The 21996-nt window shown below is 52.9% G+C and overlaps 1 protein-coding gene across 1 annotated transcript in view; it reads left to right on the top strand.

Annotated features, from left to right (window-relative positions):
• Positions 1–21996, top strand: part of LOC132456596 (serine/threonine-protein kinase WNK1-like) — an 83254-nt gene that overhangs the window by 41764 nt on the left and 19494 nt on the right. The window contains exons 14-31 of the mRNA XM_060051008.1: positions 6650–6706; positions 8515–8818; positions 9227–9279; positions 9738–9906; positions 11246–11362; positions 11506–11616; positions 11799–11841; positions 14637–14777; positions 15143–16058; positions 16317–16645; positions 16748–16809; positions 18923–19000; positions 19130–19166; positions 19528–19604; positions 19821–20099; positions 20212–20453; positions 20829–20904; positions 21133–21256. Of these exons, the coding sequence (XP_059906991.1) occupies positions 6650–6706; positions 8515–8818; positions 9227–9279; positions 9738–9906; positions 11246–11362; positions 11506–11616; positions 11799–11841; positions 14637–14777; positions 15143–16058; positions 16317–16645; positions 16748–16809; positions 18923–19000; positions 19130–19166; positions 19528–19604; positions 19821–20099; positions 20212–20453; positions 20829–20904; positions 21133–21256 (3215 nt within the window). The remainder of the gene's footprint in view (positions 1–6649; positions 6707–8514; positions 8819–9226; positions 9280–9737; positions 9907–11245; positions 11363–11505; positions 11617–11798; positions 11842–14636; positions 14778–15142; positions 16059–16316; positions 16646–16747; positions 16810–18922; positions 19001–19129; positions 19167–19527; positions 19605–19820; positions 20100–20211; positions 20454–20828; positions 20905–21132; positions 21257–21996) is intronic.

Below are 21996 nucleotides of genomic sequence, written 5' to 3'. Positions count from 1 at the left end.
TCCCACTCAGCTACAAACGCTCTACCTACCCTTCTTTTTTCTGAATGTTTAAAACATTTGCTGTACTCCTTTCTCTTGTCTCTCTTGGTTTTCCCGAGCTGCCTTTAACCCTGCTTTCCATTGGCACCGTTACCTTTACTGCTACGATAAGAAACGGATCCTCTTTGGAGGGGCCGCCGTTGCTGAGGGGGGTCAGCCAGTGTGCAGGTTAGGGGTCCCCAGCTGTGGCCCCCCGCCCTGGGGGCGCACACCAGGGCACCCGGCTCGTTATGAAGTAATAAGTACTAAGGGGATTTGATGGGGCGTGAAATGCAACGTTAATGGCAGATCAAGCGTTGCAGGTCATGACTCAATCGAAGGTTTATTAAATCAGGTGAATCTGACTTTGTCACGCTATGTGGTCATCAAAACAATTTAAATTGATTATATTATACGTTCATTTTATATTGATATTTGATATGACCATTGAGGTGACCTTTGTTTGTATTTAATTCAAACTTTAACTGCACAAAGTTAGTTCATTCCTTCCTGCAGCTCCCCTCTTACCCAAAGCTCTGCTCCCCTCTGTCCCAACTCTCTCTCTCTCTACTGCCCTCTTACCCCAAGCTCTGCTCCCCTCTGTCCCAACTCTCTCTCTCTCTACTGCCCTCTTACCCCAAGCTCTGCTCCCCTCTGTTCCAACTCTCTCTCTCTCTACTGCCCTCTTACCCAAAGCTCTGCTCCCCTCTGTCCCAACTCTCTCTCTCTCTCTACTGCCCTCTTACCCCAAGCTCTGCTCCCCTCTGTTCCAACTCTCTCTCTCTCTACTGCCCTCTTACCCCAAGCTCTGCTCCCCTCTGTTCCAACTCTCTCTCTCTCTACTGCCCTCTTACCCCAAGCTCTGCTCCCCTCTGTCCCAACTCTCTCTCTCTCTCTACTGCCCTCTTACCCCAAGCTCTGCTCCCCTCTGTTCCAACTCTCTCTCTCTCTACTGCCCTCTTACCCAAAGCTCTGCTCCCCTCTGTCCCAACTCTCTCTCTCTCTCTCTACTGCCCTCTTACCCCAAGCTCTGCTCCCCTCTGTTCCAACTCTCTCTCTCTACTGCCCTCTTACCCCAAGCTCTGCTCCCCTCTGTTCCAACTCTCTCTCTCTACTGCCCTCTTACCCCAAGCTCTGCTCCCCTCTGTCCCAACTCTCTCTCTCTCTCTACTGCCCTCTTACCCCAAGCTCTGCTCCCCTCTGTTCCAACTCTCTCTCTCTCTACTGCCCTCTTACCCAAAGCTCTGCTCCCCTCTGTCCCAACTCTCTCTCTCTCTACTGCCCTCTTACCCCAAGCTCTGCTCCCCTCTGTTCCAACTCTCTCTCTCTACTGCCCTCTTACCCCAAGCTCTGCTCCCCTCTGTTCCAACTCTCTCTCTCTACTGCCCTCTTACCCAAAGCTCTGCTCCCCTCTGTCCCAACTCTCTCTCTCTCTCTACTGCCCTCTTACCCCAAGCTCTGCTCCCCTCTGTTCCAACTCTCTCTCTCTACTGCCCTCTTACCCCAAGCTCTGCTCCCCTCTGTCCCAACTCTCTCTCTCTCTACTGCCCTCTTACCCCAAGCTCTGCTCCCCTCTGTTCCAACTCTCTCTCTCTACTGCCCTCTTACCCCAAGCTCTGCTCCCCTCTGTTCCAACTCTCTCTCTCTCTACTGCCCTCTTACCCCAAGCTCTGCTCCCCTCTGTTCCAACTCTCTCTCTCTACTGCCCTCTTACCCCAAGCTCTGCTCCCCTCTGTTCCAACTCTCTCTCTCACCTGCCCTCTTACCCCAAGCTCTGCTCCCCTCTGTTCCAACTCTCTCTCTCTACTGCCCTCTTACCCCAAGCTCTGCTCCCCTCTGTTCCAACTCTCTCTCTCTACTGCCCTCTTACCCCAAGCTCTGCTCCCCTCTGTTCCAACTCTCTCTCTCTACTGCCCTCTTACCCCAAGCTCTGCTCCCCTCTGTTCCAACTCTCTCTCTCTCTACTGCCCTCTTACCCCAAGCTCTGCTCCCCTCTGTTTCAACTCTCTCTCTCTACTGCCCTCTTACCCCAAGCTCTGCTCCCCTCTGTTCCAACTCTCTCTCTCACCTGCCCTCTTACCCCAAGCTCTGCTCCCCTCTGTTCCAACTCTCTCTCTCTCTACTGCCCTCTTACCCCAAGCTCTGCTCCCCTCTGTTTCAACTCTCTCTCTCTCTCTCTCCTGCCCACTTCGTAGATATCGGGGTTGTTTGTAACTCCCTCCTCTCTCCTCCTCCCTCTCCTCTCTCCTCCCCTCTCCTCTCTCCTCTCTCCTCCTCTCCTCCCCTCTCCTCCTCCCTCTCCTTTCTCCTCCTCTCTCCTACTCCTCTCCTCTCTCCTCCTCTCTGTTCATCTCGTGGTTGTTTGTAACTCTCTCCTCTCCTCCTCCCCCCCCTCTCTCCTCCTCCCTCTCTTCTTCTCTCCTCTCTCCTCCTCCCTCTCCTCTCTCCTCTCTCCTCCTCTCTCCTCCTCTCCTCCTCTCTCCTCTCCCCTCCTCCCTCTCCTCTCTCCCCCTCTCCTCTCTCCTCCTCTCTCCTCTCTCCTCCTCTCCCCTCCTCCTCTCCTCTCTCCTCCTCCTCTCTCTTATCTCTGCTCTCCTCTCTCCTCCTCCTCTCTCCTCCTCCCTCTCCTCTCTTCTCTCCTCCTCCCTCTCCTCTCTCCTCCTCTCTCCTACTCCTCTCCTCTCTCCTCCTCTCTCCTCCTCTCTGTTCATCTCGTGGTTGTTTGTAACTCTCCTCTCCTCCCCCCCCCTCTCTCCTCCTCCCTCTCCTCTCTCCTCCTCTCCTACTCTCCTCCCTCTCCTCTCTCCTCCTCCTCTCTCCTCCTCCCTCTCTTCTTCTCTCCTCTCTCCTCCTCCCTCTCCTCTCTCCTCCTCTCTCCTCTCCTCTCCTCCCTCTCATCTCTCCTCCTCCCTCTCTTCTTCTCTCCTCTCTCCTCCTCCCTCTCCTCTCTCCTCCTCTCTCCTCCTCACCTCCTCTCTCCTCTCCCCTCCTCCCTCTCCTCTCTCCTCCTCTCCTCCTCCCTAAATCATGACAGATTAATCAATAAACTAGAACGATATGGTATCAGGGGGGTTGTATTAAACTGGCTGAGGAGCTATCTACAGAACAGGCAACAGTTTGTGAAGATGGGTGAACATATGTCATCTTGTTTGGACATTGTCTGTGGGGTCCCCCAGGGGTCAGTATTAGGGCCAATTCTTTTTATTCTTTACATCAATGATATATGCAAAACATCAAAGATTTTACAATTTGTGTTATTTGCAGACAACACTAATATTTTCTGTACGGGAGAGGACTTACAGCAGCTTCTGGAGTTAATTACAACTGAAATGAGCAAATTAAAAAAGTGGTTTGACAATAATAAATTGTCATTGAATCCAAGTATGACAAAAACAACATGACAAAAATCATGTTGTTTGGAAACTGAAATTTAAATAATGACGTAAATGTTAAGATTGACGGTGTTGATATTGAAAGAGTGTATGTATATAAATTCCTGGGTGTGACAATAGACCATAAGCTCAGCTGGAAACCTCACATAAAATATGTTAAATCTAAACTGTCACGAAGCATCTCAGTCCTGGGTAAAGCAAAGCATATATTGGATCACAACTCATTGCATATTCTTTACTGCTCAATGATCTTACCTTATTTAAATGACTGTGTGGAGGTCTGGGGGACCACTTACAAAAGCTCACTGCTACCACTAGTCACACTTCAAAAACGAGCCATAAGAATAATCAATAAAGCTGGATATTATGATCACACCAACCTCCTGTTTTTACATTCCCGTATCATAAAGTTCAATGACCAGGGCCCTGTACCACGAAGCTCGCTTAGAGGGTTAGCGAGGTATGTTGAGCTCCAAGCCTGGGTTAGTTGTACCACGAAAGTCGATCTCTTTTAGCGTCGCTGTATCACCATGGTGACTTATGCTCGCAACCAAACCTGGTCGGGAGCAGTTTTTCGGCTTAGTCTAGCCGGAGATCGGCTACTTAAATCGGCGTGCGCAGCTTCCTAGCCCCTCCTCTGACAATGGCGTCACCATTTGTGGGTGTTCCCCGGCGCACTTCTCGTACAGGCGTCTCTCCGGAGACAAGGGTTTTACGGGACAGAACCGATCCCTTGGCATTGTCTGACGATATTCAGATTTCAGACTTTATTGTCATTGTGCAAACAACGAAATTGGGGTTCTACATGAGAGATACAGATTCTCATCAGAGGGTGTTCGTTATTTGATCGTCCTTTTGGACCTTATGTAGACAATGATTACTGTTGCGCATTGTGTTTCAGTGACAGAGTGCTAGAGTGCAGGTAGCGCGTCAGTCTTGAATTTCTGCACGGGGGGTTCGACTCCCAAGTGACGCGAATTTATGTGAAGCTTAAAAAGTCCTAATTCTCATGCATATGGAATACTTATTCACTAAAGCTTATGGAATTATATTTTTGTGCTTATTTCGAACTTGAACCCATATTTTCAAGGCCGTGCTGGCACCACATCTATGGGGGTAAAATGCATGATGATAGACCGGCGAATTTGAACCCCGGTCGCTGGCGTTCGGTTCTTATACTAATCCACTACGCTACAGCCGCTACCTCTCAGCGGTCGAAAACATGCGATACATTTCTTAAATAGGGTGTATTTAAAGTGAATTCCCTAAATGATAGAATAAGGCAGGATGGACGTTGCTTATGCATTTTTAAATCATCACAATATGCAGAATCTTTTCACTTATACTCATATAGACGGCTTGATCTATCGTAAAGGTGAGAAAAATGACGCAAAAAACGCCCCTTTCACATGAACGCGCACTGAACCTAAAGCGGAAAACCTGGTTCTACTAATTTAATCTAAAGTGAGCTTCGTGGTACCATTTAACTCTGATTGCGAGTTGACCTGGCTCGACAGAGCCAGGTTTTCCCAAGAAAGCCTGGGTATGTTCAGCGAGCTTCGTGGTATAGGGCACTGGTTGAATATCAAGTTGCACAAATCATGTTCAAAGCTAGAAATAAACTGCTGCCAGGTAACATTCAAAAACTTTTTTTTGACAGAGAGGGGGGTTACAATTTGAGGGAACAGTTAAACTTTAAGACACTGGCTGTACGCATGACTTTAAAATGTCATTGCATCTCAATTGGGGGTGTGAAACTGTGGAATGGGATGAGCAAGGAGCTAAAGCAATGTCCAAACATGATCCAGTTTAAAAAAAGGTTCAAAGCAATGATTTTCAAAAGGTACAGGGATGAGGGACAGAAGTAAGAAGGAAAATATAAAAAAAAAAATTATAATAATAATATTAATATATATCAAATAATATATCAAATATAGTATAAAGAGAGATTATGAGGAATACAGGAAGTATATATTAAATAAATATTAATTATTGAACTGTGGAAAAGGGGTAGGATTAAATAAGTGTTACACTTCTTCCTACTCCTTTTCAGACATATCAATTGAATGTATGTCATTTTTTTTTTCTTTAGTGAAATAATTGGCACATCGCTTTTGTTTATTGTAGTGTCATGCTTTTTATTTTGTTTGGTGTTATTTGCGATGTTTGATTTGTATTTTGATACGTCTGAAATAAATGAAATCAATCAATCAAAAAAATCTCTTCTTCTCTCCTCCTCCTCCTCCCTCTCCTCTCTCCTCCTCTCTTCCTCTCTCCTCCTCTCCTCCTCTCTCCTCTCCCGTCCTCCCTCTCCTCTCTCCTCTCTCCTCCTCCCTCTCCTCCTCCCTCTCCTCTCTCCTCCCTCTCCTCTCTCCTCCTCCTCTCTCCTCCTCCCTCTCCTCTCTCCTCTCCCCTCCTCCCTCTCCTCTCTCCTCCTCTCTCCTCCTCCCTCTCTTCTTCTCTCCTCTCTCCTCCTCCCTCTCCCCTCTCCTCTCTCCGCCTCTCTCCTCCTCTCTCCTCCTCACCTCCTCTCTCCTCTCCCCTCCTCCCTCTCCTCTCTCCTCCTCTCTCCTCCTCACCTCCTCTCCCCTCCTCCCTCTCCTCTCTCCTCCTCCCTCTCTCTTCTTCTCTCCTCTCCTCCTCTCTCCTCTCTCCTCCTCCCTCTCCTCTCTCCTCCTCTCTCCTCTCTCCTCCTCCCTCTCTCTTCTTCTCTCCTCTCCTCCTCCTCCCTCTCCTCTCTCCTCCTCTCTCCTCTCTCCTCCTCTCTCCTCTCTCCTCCTCTCTCCTCCTCCCTCTCTTCTTCTCTCCTCTCTCCTCCTCCTCCCTCTCCTCTCTCCTCCTCCCTCTCTTCTTCTCTCCCCTCTCCTCCCTCTCCTCTCTCCTCCTCCCTCTCCTCCTCTCTCCTCTCTCCTCCTCCCTCTCTTCTTCTCTCCTCTCTCCTCCCTCTCTTCTTCTCTCCTCTCTCCTCCTCCCTCTCCTCTCTCCTCCTCTCTCCTCCTCCCTCTCTTCTTCTCTCCTCTCTCCTCCTCCCTCTCCTCTCTCCTCCTCCCTCTCTTCTTCTCTCCTCTCCTCCTCCTCCCTCTCCTCTCTCCTCCTCCCTCTCTTCTCCTCTCTCCTCCTCCTCCCTCTCCCCTCTCCTCTCTCCTCCTCTCTCCCCCTCTCTGTTCATATCGGGGTTGTTTGTAACTCCCTCCTCTCCTCCCCTTCTTCTCTAAGACTGCTCCACCAATTCAGCCCAGCAGCAGTGCGTCAATGCAGAGCACCTCCCACTCTCCTGCACAGGTAACAGACACACACTGATCAAACCACCACAACAACCATCACAACACAACATCAGGCGTATAATATATATATATACATATACATATATATAATCTGTACACACAGCATCCGAAGGCAGTCTGTCCTGATCTCGCTTTACAAGGCTTCCCGATTCAATGACAGGACAAACTAGATATAAACCGCTAACCCCTATTGGCTGCAGACATCCACAATTGTAAATGCACAATAATTCACTTGAAGAGAACAGGAAAATAAAGAAATCAAAGTCCCATGTGTGTTTTTTTCAGTATCTGTTAGTTTGGCGCTGCATGCCGTATCCTTTAACCAATTCTTCCTCATTTGAGTCTCTTTGTTCTTTTCGTCCTTTGCTGGCATTCCCGTCGGCATTCTGTCTACATTTATTATGAGGTCTTGTTTTGTGTGCGTGTGCTTTCATTATCATACGTGTGTGTATTCATATTGTGCCTATGTGGAATGTATTCTGTGATGTGATGTGAACACATGTTGGTTGTGTTTGTGTGTGCGTGCGTGTGTTTGTGTGTATTTGTATGTGTGGTTCTTATCATTTGTGTCTGAATTCATGCGATACCTATGTGGTGACTGTGTTTTGTGGTGTGTTAAATCCTGGTGGTTTTGTGTGTAGTTCTGTGAGCTCAGCCCATCTCCTAGCATTGAACACCTCTATATTCTCTACCAGCTAGCTCTGTGCAAGGTGTGTGTGTGTGTGTGTGTGTGTGTGTGTGTGTGTGTGTGTGTGTGTGTGTGTGTGTGTGTGTGTGTGTGTGTGTGTGTGTGTGTGTGTGTGTGTGTGTGTGTGTGTGTGCGTGCGCACACGTATGGGTGTGCATGACGTACAAAGTCCCAAATAGATTAGGTGTCTCCTACATGTTAAAGACCTTGCAATAGCCTCTAAAGGAAAACATGATTGATGATATAGCTTGTGTTAAATGTAAAACAAGAAGGTCTTATAATATCAATAATCCATGAAGGCCCATAGATACTAATTACAGAGCGGTTTCTGTAGGAAGTGCATTGTCCTCTGTGGTAGTTTGTGTGGATGAAATCTACAGTCTAGACTGTAGACTGTAGATTTCATCTACAGTCTAAACTAGATGATATCAGCAGTCTAGAGTCTAGACTGCAGATATCCTCTAGTTTAGACTGTAGATATCATCTAGTTTAGACTGTAGATATCCTCTAGTTTAGACTGTAGATGACATCTATAGTCTAAACTAGATGATATCTGCAGTCTAAACTAGATGATATCTACAGTCTAAACTAGATGATATCTACAGTCTAAACTAGATGATATCTGCAGTCTAAACTAGATGATATCTACAGTCTAAACTAGATGATATCTGCAGTCTAAACTAGATGATATCTACAGTCTAAACTAGATGATATCTGCAGTCTATACTGTAGATATCATCTAATGTCTAAACTAGATGATATCTAGAGTTTAGACTGTAGGTGAACTGTAGACTGAAACGTATTGACTAGCTGTTTGCCTGGTGTGTGAAGATGTCTCCTGCAGTCAGTAGCAGAGGTCGCTCCTATTGGAGCGAGGGAACGATCGCGTCTTGAAGGCCAATGCATTGGAAACTCTGATTTTGCTTTTTAAAAGATTCCCCTTTTTCCTACTTTTGCTGTCCCAACAAATAAAGTCAGCTACGTGTCCTCCAGCTTTTTGTCCTTTTCTCTAACCTTTCCACTCCGCTCACTCCCTCCTTTCCTTTCCTGTTCTTTATAACCTATAATAAAATGTCTCCTCCCTGCTTCCTCTTCTGTTTCCTTTCTTCCGTTCCCTATATTGTTTCCCTCTACCCCCTTTACCCTATCCTCAGCCTAACGCCACTTCATCCTCCTCTTCTGCCGTTGCCATGGCGCCTCTTCCTGCTCCGTTGCCCACCCTTCCTGTTGCCATGCCCACAGGGGGGGTCGCCTCCCCTCCCAGCACTCTTCCACTTCCTATTGTCGGGGGGCCGGCTCTAGCTCCCCCTCCTCCTCCTCCTCCTGTGTCCGCCCCCAAAGGGCCTCAGCCATTGGCCAGTGTGGTGCCCGTCATCAGCGTTGTCCCCGCCCCTCCTGACCCTCCCGCGGAGGCCCCTCCCGCGGAGGCCCCTCCCGCGGAGGCCCCTCCCCAGGTACAGGTGAAGGACAGCCCCCAGGCACTGCTGCCTCTCTTAGCATAGCGCTAGGAGCATGGTGCTAAGCGGGCTCTGTAGGGTCGGGACCTGAGGGAGTGGACTGCTGCATATTATCAAGTGGTGGTCTTAATATAAACTGAATGGTGGATAAGAGTTGGTTAACAAGGTGCTGTTATGGCTTCAGACATGGGAATGGCTAGGCATGTGTTATCCTTACAGACAATGGTGTGGTTACGTTTACTTTGATCATGATGACATGGTGTACGTGTGTGTGTGTGTGTGTGTGTGTGTGTGTGTGTGTGTGTGTGTGTGTGTGTGTGTGTGTGTGTGTGTGTGTGTGTGTGTGTGTGTGTGTGTGTGTTTCAGCCTGCCTCTCAGAATCCTGAGCAGTCCCAATTTCAACTTCAACCAACTCAAGTGCAGCAGTCATCTGTGGAGAGGTGACCTTATCGAGCTCCGTCTGTCAGACCTCTCTGAACTCTGTCATGATTTAATGCTTTCAGTCGGTCTCCTCAAGCCAACCTCCCTCTCTCTCCCTCTCCCTCCCCCTCCTCTCTCTCCCTCTCACTCCAACCTCCCTCTCTCTCCCTCCCCCTCCCCCCTCCTCTCTCTCCCTCTCACTCCAACCTCCCTCTCTCTCCCTCCCCCCTCCTCTCTCTCCCTCTCACTCCAACCTCTCTCTCTCTCCCTCTCCCTCCCCCCTCCTCTCTCTCCCTCTCACTCCAACCTCCCTCTCTCTCCCTCTCCCTCCCCCCTCCTCTCTCTCCCTCTCACTCCAACCTCCCTCTCTCTCCCTCTCCCTCTTTCTCTTCCTCCTCTTGCTCTTTCTCTCTGTCTGTCTCTTCCTGAACTTGTCCTCCTCCCCCTCTCCCCCCTCTCTCTCGTTTCCCTCCTTCAGTGGCTACTCGGAGGCGTCCGGTCTGAGCGATGGGAACGAGGGCGGCGGCGGCGGCGGCGGCGGCGGCGGGCGTGACGAGGGCCGCTCGCTGAAGCGCCATCAGCGGCGCTCGGTGCGGAGCCGCTCGCGCCACGAGAAGACGGGCAAGGCCAAGCTCAACGTCCTCAACGTGAGAGCCCGAACCCTAACTCTAACCCTGACCCTGAGCCTGACCGTGACCCTGACCCTAACCCTGACCCTGACCCTGACCCTAACCCTGACCCTAACCCTGACCCTGACCCTGACCCTGAGCCTGACCCTGACCCTGACCCTGACCCTGACCGTGAGCCTGACCCTGACCCTGACCCTGACCCTGAGCCTGACCCTAACCCTGACCCTAACCCTGACCCTGACCCTTACCCTGAGCCTGACCCTGACCCTGACCCTAACCCTGACCCTAACCCTGACCCTGAGCCTGAGCCTGACCCTGACCCTGACCCTGACCCTGACCCTGAGCCTGACCCTGAGCCTGAGCCTGACCTTAACCCTGACCCTAACCCTGACCGTGAGCCTGACCCTGAGCCTGACCCTGACCCTGACCCTGACCCTGACCGTGAGCCTGAGCCCGACCCTGAGCCTGACCCTGAGCCTGAGCCTTCTCAGACGTCCAGAAGGACGGACCGCCGCCGCCACTGCAGCTCAGTCCTCCCACGGCTCCACGTCAGGCCAGGGCTACTCCACCCCCAGTCAACGTGGTCGGTGGTGGAGTAAGGCCAGGGCTACTCCACCCCCGGCCAACGTGGTCGGTGGTGGAGTAGGGCCAGGGCTACTCCACCCCCAGTCAACGTGGTCGGGGGTGGAGTAAGGCCAGGGCTACTCTACCCCCAGTCAACGTGGTCGGTGGTGGAGTAGCGCCAGGGCTACTCCACCCCCAGTCAATGTGGTCGGGGGTGGAGTAGGGCCAGGGCTACTCCACCCCCAGTCAACGTGGTCGGGGGTGGAGTAAGGCCAGGGCTACTCTACCCCCAGTCAATGTGGTCGGTGGTGGAGTAGGGCCAGGGCTACTCCACCCCCAGTCAACGTGGTCGGGGGTGGAGTAGGGCCAGGGCTACTCCACCCCCAGTCAACGTGGTCGGTGGTGGAGTAAGGCCAGGGCTACTCCACCCCCGGCCAACGTGGTCGGGGGTGGAGTAGGGCCAGGGCTACTCCACCCCCAGTCAACGTGGTCGGGGGTGGAGTAGGGCCAGGGCTACTCCACCCCCAGTCAACGTGGTCGGGGGTGGAGTAAGGCATCTGAATAAAGGAGATGTGGTGATGGAGAGGAGGGTTAGCGGAGGTTAGACCCTCTTAAAGGGTAGAAAACAAGGCGCAGTGCACACTTTCATCCACCCTCCATCAGCTACCGAAGCGAATGGATTCATAATAATGTTTAGGTTACCCCGTCCATGATTCTGAACAGATAGTGTTATTGTTTTATCCTGCATACACGTGTGCGCGTCTAAACTGCTTGTGTGGTCGCGTGCGTGCAGATCTCTAACCTGGGAGACAGGGTGGCAGAGTGCCAGCTGGAGACACACAACAGAAAGATGGTGACCTTCAAGTTTGACCTTGACGGGGACAACCCAGAGGAGATAGCGAAGATCATGGTATGGACACTGCCTGTTAGGTGCTACTACCTGTACCCAATGTACTGCCTTTGTATGAATATGCTAATAGCCTTACACACATATATACCTTACAAATATACTCTGTAACTGACTCGCGTGTGTGTGTGTGTGTGCGTGTGCAGGTCCTGAGTGAGTTCATCCTGGAGAGCGAGAGGGAGTCGTTCATTGAGCAGGTCAGAGAGGTGATAGAGAACGCAGACGAGAAAGGTCTAGAACGAGAAAACAGTCACCAGGTCAATATTTTTCTTTCACTCACTATTTATGCACTTTTTATGTAAGACGTCATTATTATAATTGTTAAATGATGCGTTTCCTCTCAGTCATTAATAATTAATGATTGTTCCCAAAGTCCATTCCTCTAACCTCTGTCCCCCCCCCCTGTTGTATCCCCGTGTTGACGTTCTGTGTTCCCCAGGCGCCAGGAGACCCAGAGCAGCAGATGTCCGTCCCCATGCTAGGTAGGTCAACAGAGTCCAGCCCCTTCCTATTACAGTACAGCTCTATGCATTCCTCACTGTCTCGTCTCCTTCTGTTTTATTGCACTATACCTATTACAGGGGTTTTTCTATAAAAATAAAGTAGCAGGGAGCAGACCCCTGCGCAAAGCCGAGGGAGCAACGCGGCCGAGGCGGGGGATGGTGTGGAAGGGGGGTCTCCCCCTTCCACACCATCCCAAAGCCGAGGGAGCAACGCGGCCGAGGCGGGGGATGGTGTGGAAGGGGGGTCTCCCCCTTCCACACCATCCCAAAGCCGAGGGAGCAACGCGGCCGAGCGGGGGATGGTGTGGAAGGGGGGTCTCCCCCTTCCACACCATCCCAAAGCCGAGGGAGCAACGCGGCCGAGGCGGGGGATGGTGTGGAAGGGGGGTCTCCCCCTTCCACACCATCCCAAAGCCGAGGGAGCAACGCGGCCGAGCGGGGGATGGTGTGGAAGGGGGGTCTCCCCCTTCCACACCATCCCAAAGCCGAGGGAGCAACGCGGCCGAGGCGGGGGATGGTGTGGAAGGGGGGTCTCCCCCTTCCACACCATCCCAAAGCCGGGGAGCAACGCGGCCGAGGCGGGGGATGGTGTGGAAGGGGGGTCTCCCCCTTCCACACCATCCCAAAGCCGAGGGAGCAACGCGGCCGAGCGGGGGATGGTGTGGAAGGGGGGTCTCCCCCTTCCACACCATCCCAAAGCCGAGGGAGCAACGCGGCCGAGCGGGGGATGGTGTGGAAGGGGGAGACCCCCCTTCCACACCATCCCAAAGCCGAGGGAGCAACGCGGCCGAGCGGGGGATGGTGTGGAAGGGGGGTCTCCCCCTTCCACACCATCCCAAAGCCGAGGGAGCAACGCGGCCGAGGCGGGGGATGGTGTGGAAGGGGGGTCTCCCCCTTCCACACCATCCCAAAGCCGAGGGAGCAACGCGGCCGAGCGGGGGATGGTGTGGAAGGGGGGTCTCCCCCTTCCACACCATCCCAAAGCCGAGGGAGCAACGCGGCCGAGGCGGGGGATGGTGTGGAAGGGGGGTCTCCCCCTTCCACACCATCCCAAAGCCGAGGGAGCAACGCGGCCGAGCGGGGGATGGTGTGGAAGGGGGGTCTCCCCCTTCCACACCATCCCAAAGCCGAGGGAGCAACGCGGCCGAGCGGGGGATGGTGTGGAAGGGGGAGACCCCCCTTCCACACCATCCCAAAGCCGAGGGAGCAACGCGGCCGAGCGGGGGATGGTGTGGAAGGGGGGTCTCCCCCTTCCACACCATCCCAAAGCCGAGGGAGCAACGCGGCCGAGGCGGGGGATGGTGTGGAAGGGGGGTCTCCCCCTTCCACACCATCCCAAAGCCGAGGGAGCAACGCGGCCGAGCGGGGGATGGTGTGGAAGGGGGGTCTCCCCCTTCCACACCATCCCAAAGCCGAGGGAGCAACGCGGCCGAGCGGGGGATGGTGTGGAAGGGGGGTCTCCCCCTTCCACACCATCCCAAAGCCGAGGGAGCAACGCGGCCGAGCGGGGGATGGTGTGGAAGGGGGGTCTCCCCCTTCCACACCATCCCAAAGCCGAGGGAGCAACGCGGCCGAGCGGGGGATGGTGTGGAAGGGGGGTCTCCCCCTTCCACACCATCCCAAAGCCGAGGGAGCAACGCGGCCGAGGCGGGGGATGGTGTGGAAGGGGGGTCTCCCCCTTCCACGGCGCGAAGCCTTTGAAAAAATAATGATTAAATGGTACATTCTGAGGCTATCTTAGAGAGAAATTCTCGCAAAACTCTTGATCAACACTCAGCATTTGTTTATTTCTGTCGTTCATTGAAACCGCTTTGTGCAGAGAGAACTGGAATGGTCTTGTATACTTGCTTAGCATCTTAGCGCCTAGACCAAAAACCCATTCAAATACATAGTAGCTAGCTAGCTAGCTGCTAATAACTTTAACGTTAGCATGTCGACTCGGTCTGGGAAACTCCAATTCGGATCGGAATATTTTTGGAGTAATTATAAGTTATTTGAGGATCAGACACATTGTCAGGTGGTGGTGTTGGGATATTTTCGCGGAGAAAAGATCGTTTTGAGAAATAGTGTATGTTGTACAGCAGCATGTAAGTACAGATCCAAGTCTGACAGGTTCAGTCGGCATTTCGGTAGGATGGCGCACGCCGGGAGTATCGGGGCGCAGCGCCCCTGTTCCCTTGTTTAGAAAAAACCCTGCTATTAGGTGCATTTTAGTGCCAGCAGGGTCTTGATGCAGACCGATGACTCCTAAAGTCCCTCTCTGCCAGATTGTGCACAGTATGTAAGTCTCCGGTGATCCAGAGTGAGCAGAGATAAAACAATAGTTGATCCTGATTTGGAGAGAGCGAGCCAGAAGGAAGTTCTCCAGTGAGGCGGTGTTTGTTCACAGGCTAGAGTTCACAAGTCAACAAAAAGTGTGTGGAAGCGAGCGTGTGTGAAAGGGGAGGGGCCAGATAGGCCCTTATGTTGTCAGGGACCGGGCCAAGAAGGGACTCTAACACAGAATTCAATTCATTAGGTTTTCTCTTTCTCTCTCTCTCTCTTTGTTCCTTTCTGCACTGCAGTTATGCTTTACAAACTCGAGGTATCTGGAGATATGTCCCTCGTTCCAATTGTATGCATTGACTGCTTTTGTAATTAGTTTAGGATGAAAGCGTCTGCTGGAGGTAAATGTATGCAATGTCCTTCTCTCCCTCCCTCCCTCCCCTCTCTCTCTCCTTCCCCTCTCCCTCACTCCCTCTCTCCCTCCCTCCCTCCCTCCCTCCCTCCCCCAGACACGCCAGCTAGTGCAACGTCCCAGGTGGTCCATTCAGCGGGTCGCAAGTTCATTATCAGTCCTGTACCTGAGTCCAGGCTGAAGGAACTACCACCCAGCTCCCCGCCCCCCTCCACGCCCACATCCTCCTCAGAGACAGGTAAGCCCTGTGTATGTTTGCATGTGCGTGAGTGTGTGTGCTCAATACCTACAACATTGCCCCAACAGCGTCCTTCAGACTTTAGACAGCGCCTCTTCAGTAAAATGATGAGAAACAACCTGGTGAACCATGAACATGAACCTCCCAAAGGCATTTTGAAAGGTTCTCTAATCTACTAAATAAGCAGTAAACGTCAGTCTTATCTGAAGATCCAAAGCACATACATTACTAATGCCTGAAGGCACACCCAACCCATATATCTGCAAAGGTATGTGAACGCGATCGTGTGTGTCAGCTCTGGCTGGACTGGTTGATGCCGTCTACGTGAAGGTCGACTGATCTCGTGTTGTTCTGGTTTGTTCCAGCTTCTACGGCCCCGTCTCCATCTCCAGCCCAGGGCTCCGGTTTGTCCCAGTCCGCTGGGGCCATCACCCTACAAAAGGCCTTCTCAGAGCTGAGGCAGAACCAGTACGATCCGGGCCCCAGCACCGCACCGGCCTCACTGCCCTCCACCGAGCCCTCCTTACAGTCTGCCTCTGTCCCCGCGCCTCAGGCAGCAGGACTCAGTGGATCCACAGCGGGTTCCCAGGACAGGCCCCGCCCTGCTCCGGGGCCCCAAGCAGAGCAGCATCCGTTAAATACCCCTCTGCCCCAGCCCCCCTCCTCCTCTTCCTCTGCGCCCCCAGTTTGCCCCACACCCAGCGCCTCCTCATCTCCCTCTCCCCTCCCCGTCTCCGGTCCATCCCTCGTCACGCCGGCACAGGGAGCCACACCACAGTCAGCTCAGACCACACCCCAGGGTCTGCAGCAGCTCCCGGCCCAAGCACTAATCCAGCCCCAGGCTTTGGCCCAGGCCCGGGGGGCCGCCTCGGAGACCAAACCCGAGGGTTCTGCTGCGTTCTGTGCCGCTCCTGTCCCCTCGTCCTCCCCCCCAGCCAGTTCCTCTAGCAGCACACCGCCCTCGCTCCCCTCCGCCCCCCTCCCCTCCGTCTCCTCCCCCCCTCCTCCTACGCCCTCCTCCTCTTCCCCTGCTCTGGGGAGCGGTAGTGGCGGCGTGGAGCCTCTCTCCTGCCGCTCTCCGCCCTGCTCCAGCCCCCCTGCCTCTCTGTGCCCCTCGCTGGGGACCACCACAGCTGCCCCTGGGCCCCCGCTCGTTCCCTCCACCTCCGCCGGCTCCCCTTCCTCCTCCTCTCTGACCTCCGGCGCCGCCCCGGGCGTCCAGCCCCCGACCGCCGCTGTGCCTGGGCACACCCACACCCACGGGGAGCCGTGTGATGCCAGGTGTGTGTTCATGTCTGCGCATTAACTGCTTCTCTGTCACCAAGTCATGTTATCTCCCAAACTAATTCTGTCCATCTGTGAAAGCTGATGAAGGTAGAATGTTCTTCATTACAGCAGAAGGTCCAATGGGTTGTTCAGGGAGTTAAAGATGGCCAGCCCATTCCTAGGAATGTGTTGAACATCCTGGTCTCTTAGCTGACCATGCACCCTAATGGGGTCATGAGTGACGCTGAGGGCTGCCCCCCCCCTCTGCCTCAGGTGTGAGGCGGCCGTGGACCCCCAGGGCAAGGTGGACGACATCCACACGCTGGACAAGAAGCTCCGCTCCCTGTTCAGCGACCTGGGCGGGGCCGCCCCGGCAGCCCAGGGGGAGCTCCCGGCCGGAGACCCCGCGGCGGGGGCCCCCCTGGGGGCCCCCGCCGCTACCGGGGGCCCCTTCTCTACCTCCACGACCTCCACGACCTCGCCAACCTCCGGCCAGTCGGCCGGTGCGCCGGTGCCCCCCCCCAGCCTAGCCTTGGCCGCTGGGGGGCCGTCAACCACGGCCCAGGGTCCTGGAACTCCGACCTCCGCCCCCGCCCAGACCAGTAAGCACAGAGAAGCACCTCTTGTTTTATTCAGTCGTTTATCCTCATTCCTGATCAAAAGATAAGGGTTATTTTGTGACCCATAGAGTGTACTTTTCACAGGTATGCCTGCTGCAACCTATGGCCCGACCACTCCATCCAAAACCCCTCTGTCCAGAGTCTCGGTGAGCGACTGCTTCTGTCTGTCGTCACACCCATCACAGAGTCACTGGGAGCAACTGCTTCTGTCTGTCAGCACCAAGCAGTGGGAGACGGATGCTTGTTTGTCGGTCAGCACCTTAGGTGGTTTATTAACAACCCAGCCATGATGTCAGTTTTCCCTCATGAGGTGGTAGATTTAAAGTATTTAAAGAGTTGAGTAGTAGTGGAGTAGCAGTTGAGTAGTAGTTGTAGTCAATGGAAATAGTAATGTGTTCGTGAACAGAATTGATTCGGATAGTTCTGTTCCAAGCCATTTACATTAACATTTTACTAATCCACAAAAACCTCTAAATGCACCAAACTCTATTTCTGAATGAATTGCGCTGCTCCTTTGTTTGTAATACTTCAGTGGCAGGCTGAGCTGGGCTGAGTGCATGAGCGTTCTGTGGCCCTCAGTCTGTGGGACACAGCGATGGTTCTGAGGATACTCCTAAGGATACTCCTAATACAGTGTACTTCACATACCTAACCCAGCTCTCCGACTAACTACCCACTGAGGGTTAGGAGCTCTGACCAGACATTGACTTCCACTTTAACCTCTGCTGACCATCGTTCATAGAAAGCCACAGACACACAGCGTTGTGTTGCAGCTTGTCTCTGGCCTTCCACTAACAGTGACTCAACATTACACACATTTACAGCTGAGCCTCTCCTTTCCATTTCCTTTCTAATCGGAACTCCTCCCTTTGTTTCCCTTTTCCTTTCCATCCCCTCTCCTGTGTTCATATGTCCGTGTATAGGCCGGTATTCCCCCTTCTGCAGAGCAACACCTGTCTATCACAGGTGTTGCTCCTTCCTCCCTCACAACACCACCGTGCTCTGCAGTGCACTGATTGGCCCTCCACCTCCCATGGCTGTTCTGTCCACCAGACAGAAGAGGTTATGCTCGTGTAAAACAGGGTCATCCTGATGTAATTCCGCAAAGTACTTAGAAAGCAAATGTTGTTCACTCCCCGGGCGTATTTGGGGGCATTAACGGAGTGCTGGCCTGTCACTGCTCAGGAGAGAGACAATACACCACAATGCCATTCTGTTCCTGGCGTCCAGCTAGAGTCAGTCTTCAATGCTCAGCGCGTCAGGCCTTGTGGTGACGGGACGCTGTTAACTGCTCTCCTGCTGCTATGCAATCAAAGACGGAAGAAATGTTATTTAACCCTGTGAGCAATTCAAGCTGTGAGCTGCTGAGTTTTTGTCACAATTGAGCCAAGCCTCTCACACAAGCTGGTTCTATTATAATAATTACAGCGTACATCTGCTGCAAGAACACACATTTTATTGCATGCAATTTCTTCCGAGCTTGGACAAATGAGACAGCTTAGCTTCTTTTATTTATTTTCCTTTCTTCTGCTTTCCCTTCTGACATTCAATGAGGGTTGTTGTTAACAATTATTAACCATTGACAATTAACAACAACAACAGCCACCAGATCAACCAGTCAGACCACTGTGATGGGTGGAGATCTACATGGAACAACCTCACAAGGCCACCACGCAAACAATTCCCCTCTCCTGCACAAGGGGAACACAGAGACAGACGTGACAGGCAGAAGGGGATCTAGTCAAGGAGGTTGAAGGGCACTAAAAGAGTCGGTCAGGCAGGACGGACAGACACAGACAGACAGACAGACAGACAGGCAGAACACCGACAGACAGACAGACAGACAGACAGACAGACAGACAGACAGACAGACAGACATCAGGACAACCCCGGCGTCATCGCGGCCGTTTAATCTGGCTTAAACGCCAGGCAGCTTTTGTTATGGCTATGAATGCCGCGTCCTAAAAATAGCTCTGCCTATTTATCACGGAAACATCCGACGAGGGGGGGGGGCGTGACCCGGGCTCTTGGCTGCCGGGACCCCCCCCCCCCTGTGTCTTGCCTAAATTGCGCGGGATAGGCCTGTCCTCTCTCGCTGTTGAGCTGCAATCAAAAAGCAAACACACACACACACACGTAGATTCATGTCTGGGACTCTTTTTATAGTGTAGTCCAGCCTGGATTGTTGTGTGTGTGTCTTTATGTGCTTGTGTGTGTGTGTGTGCGTGTGTGCTAACTGCCTGCTCTACTCGTCTGTAGTCCCAGCAGCCTCTGGAGGACCTGGACGCCCAGCTGAGGAGAGCTCTGAGCCCGGAGACCGTGAGCACACACACACAGGTTAACACCCGCACACACGCAGAGTTACCCATCTGGGGCTGTCTATACTAGTTTAAGCGGACCCCTGCTGAAGTTGGGATCGTAGTTCCATCACATGTAATGTAATATTTCTGTGTCTCTTATACTCAGGCTTCTCTCACCGGCATGTCTTCCGGAGGACAACCAAGTAGGTTTCATCTCTTTATGTTCATCATCTATTTGTCAGCTTAATTGTTGACCTCGCCAATTGTTGACCTTTTTTTATTTTTATGAATTTATATTTTTCTTTCCCTTTGTCAATCTCTCTGTCTCCCTCTCCATCTCTCTCTCTCTCTCTCTCTCTCTCTCTCTCTCTCTCTCTCTCTCTCTCTCTCTCTCTCTCTCTCTCTCTCTCTCTCTCTCTCTCTCTCTCCCCTCTCCCCTCTCTCTCTCTCTCTCTCCCCTCTCTCCCCTCTCCCCTCTCTCTCTCTCTCTCCCCTCTCTCTCTCTCCCCCCTCTCTCTCTCTCTCTCTGTCCTCCTTTCTGTCTCTTTCTCTCTCTTGCTCCAGGTCCCTTCCCCTCCGAGGGAGAGGAGGGAGAGATCACCCTCATCCCTCCTGCTGCGATCAAACTTGGAAGATTCCAGGTAATGAAACGCTCAGAAAGAAAACACCTGCAAGACTCCAGTAGCTAGTTATCTTCAGGGAATTGAACCCTATGATGCTTAGTTTCATCATTCTCTCTCTCTCTCTCTCTCTCTCTCTCTCTCTCTCTCTCTCTCTCTCTCTCTCTCTCTCTCTCTCCCCCCTCTCTCTCTGTCCCCCCCACTCTCTCTCTCCCCCTCCCTCTCATACCATCTTAGGTCTCCTTGGCTCCCGACGAGACTCCCTTAAGATACCCACCCTGCCCAGAGTCTTCCTCCACCAGCTCCTCCTCCTCCTCCTCCTCCACCTCCTCCCCTGGCTCCAGCCCGGAGAGCACCCTGCACCAGGCCTCCTCCACCCCGCTGAGGAGGGCCGTCCCGCGGGGGGATGTGGTGGACGGGCTCCCCTCCCCCATCGCCCATCGGACCGCCGGAGGCTCTCTCCCTCCCTGCCCCGTGGCCTCCCCCCTGCCCTGCACCACCATCGGACGGTTCCAGGTACTTCACCCATTCCTCTGGGGTCCTTTGCGTCTCGCTGGTGGGTCTTCCTTTCCTTCCCTAGAGCGTCGCTCTAACCTCCAGCGTCCCCCGCTCTGCTGCTGTTCCTCAGGTCACCGCTGCTCCCCAGCCCGGGGTAGGGCCGCTCCCAGCCGGCGGTGCCCAGGCTACCAACGGGCCTTGTGGACCGGACCAGAGCAGTCCTGCTGAGCTTAGTCCAGACCTGACGCAGTGTCAGTCCTCCCTGCACAGCCTCAACAACAACTCCTTCAACAACTCCTACGTCAGCAGCGACAACGACTCAGAGTTTGAGGACGATGAGTTCAAGCAGCAAATCCACCGGCTCAGAGAGAAGTAGGTTTGGTCCTCTGGGCCGGTAACTCGACTATTGTTCTGGTTTATGGAGGACAGTGCTCCTTTGTCTGGAGGGACATTCTCACCCATTGTTTGTTATGTCAGTTCTCCAACTTTCTCTCTGCTCCTCTCTGGGACGCCATGACACAGAAACCCCCTCCTCTCCTCCTCTCCTCCTCATAGGTTTTAAGGTTGTGCTGCCTTTTGTGAACGTGTGTGTGTGTGTGTGTGTGTGTGTGTGTGTGTGTGTGTGTGTGTGTGTGTGCGTGCCACATTTAGCTAGAACAGCGCTTCATAAATGACCGTTAGGGTTAACCCTAACCCTAACCCTAACCCTAACCCTAACCCTAACCCTGTGTGTCTTTGGTTCCGCAGGCACATGCGGGAGATCCAAGCCTTGCAAAGTCGCCAGAAGGAGGAGATAGACGGCCTCTTTACAAGACTGGGAAAGGTAACTTCCTGATCTGAAACGGAGGTCCCCCCCAGTGACACGGAGACACCTCGGTCTCTGTCAGCACGGGGGGAGAGCGAGAGGCCGAGGGCCTTATCACCCAGCGGCCATCTGGGTTCCATCCTGGTGCTACACGCTAGCTAGTTAGCGTGTAGCACCAGGACGGAGTTGAGAAGGCTCTTGAAGGCCAGAAGGCCTTATTGACCAGACCCCCTCATTGGTCTGCAGGTCCCTCCCACTGCAGTGTTCTCCCCAGTGCCCTTGGCCAGTAGGCGGAGACGTACCAAGAGCAAGTCATCCAGGTCCTCCCGAAACACCTCCAGCCACGGCAGTAGGAGTCCCCTGCAGCCAGGTACACACGCACACACACTAACACACTCACACACACACAAAGAAACGCACACAAACACACACGCACACACACTAACACACTCACACACACACAAAGAAACGCACACAAACACACACTCACACACACTAACACACTCACACACACACAAAGAAACGCACACAAACACACACGCACACACACTAACACACTCACACACACACAAAGAAACACACACAAACACACACTAACACACTCACACACACACAAAGAAACGCACACAAACACACACTCACACACACTAACACACTCACACACACACAAAGAAACACACACGCACACACACTAACACACTCACACACACACACACACAAAGAAACACACACAAACACACGCGCACACGTACACACACTAACACACACACACGCACACACACTAACACACTCACACACACACACAAAGAAACACACACAAACACACACTAACACACTCACACACACACAAAGAAACGCACACAAACACACACGCACACACACTAACACACTCACACACACACACAAAGAAACACACACAAACACACACTAACACACTCACACACACACAAAGAAACGCACACAAACACACACTCACACACACAAACACACACGCACACACACTAACACACTCACACACACACAAAGAAACACACACAAACACACACCCACACACACACGCACACACACTAACACACTCACACACACACACAAAGAAACACACACAAACAC

The sequence above is a fragment of the Gadus macrocephalus genome, chromosome 4 (genome assembly GCF_031168955.1).
Source record: "Gadus macrocephalus chromosome 4, ASM3116895v1".
Classification (NCBI taxonomy): Eukaryota; Metazoa; Chordata; class Actinopteri; order Gadiformes; family Gadidae; genus Gadus; species Gadus macrocephalus.
The sequence above is the reverse complement of the archived record's forward strand: the minus strand, read 5'-3'. Positions and strand labels throughout refer to the sequence as shown.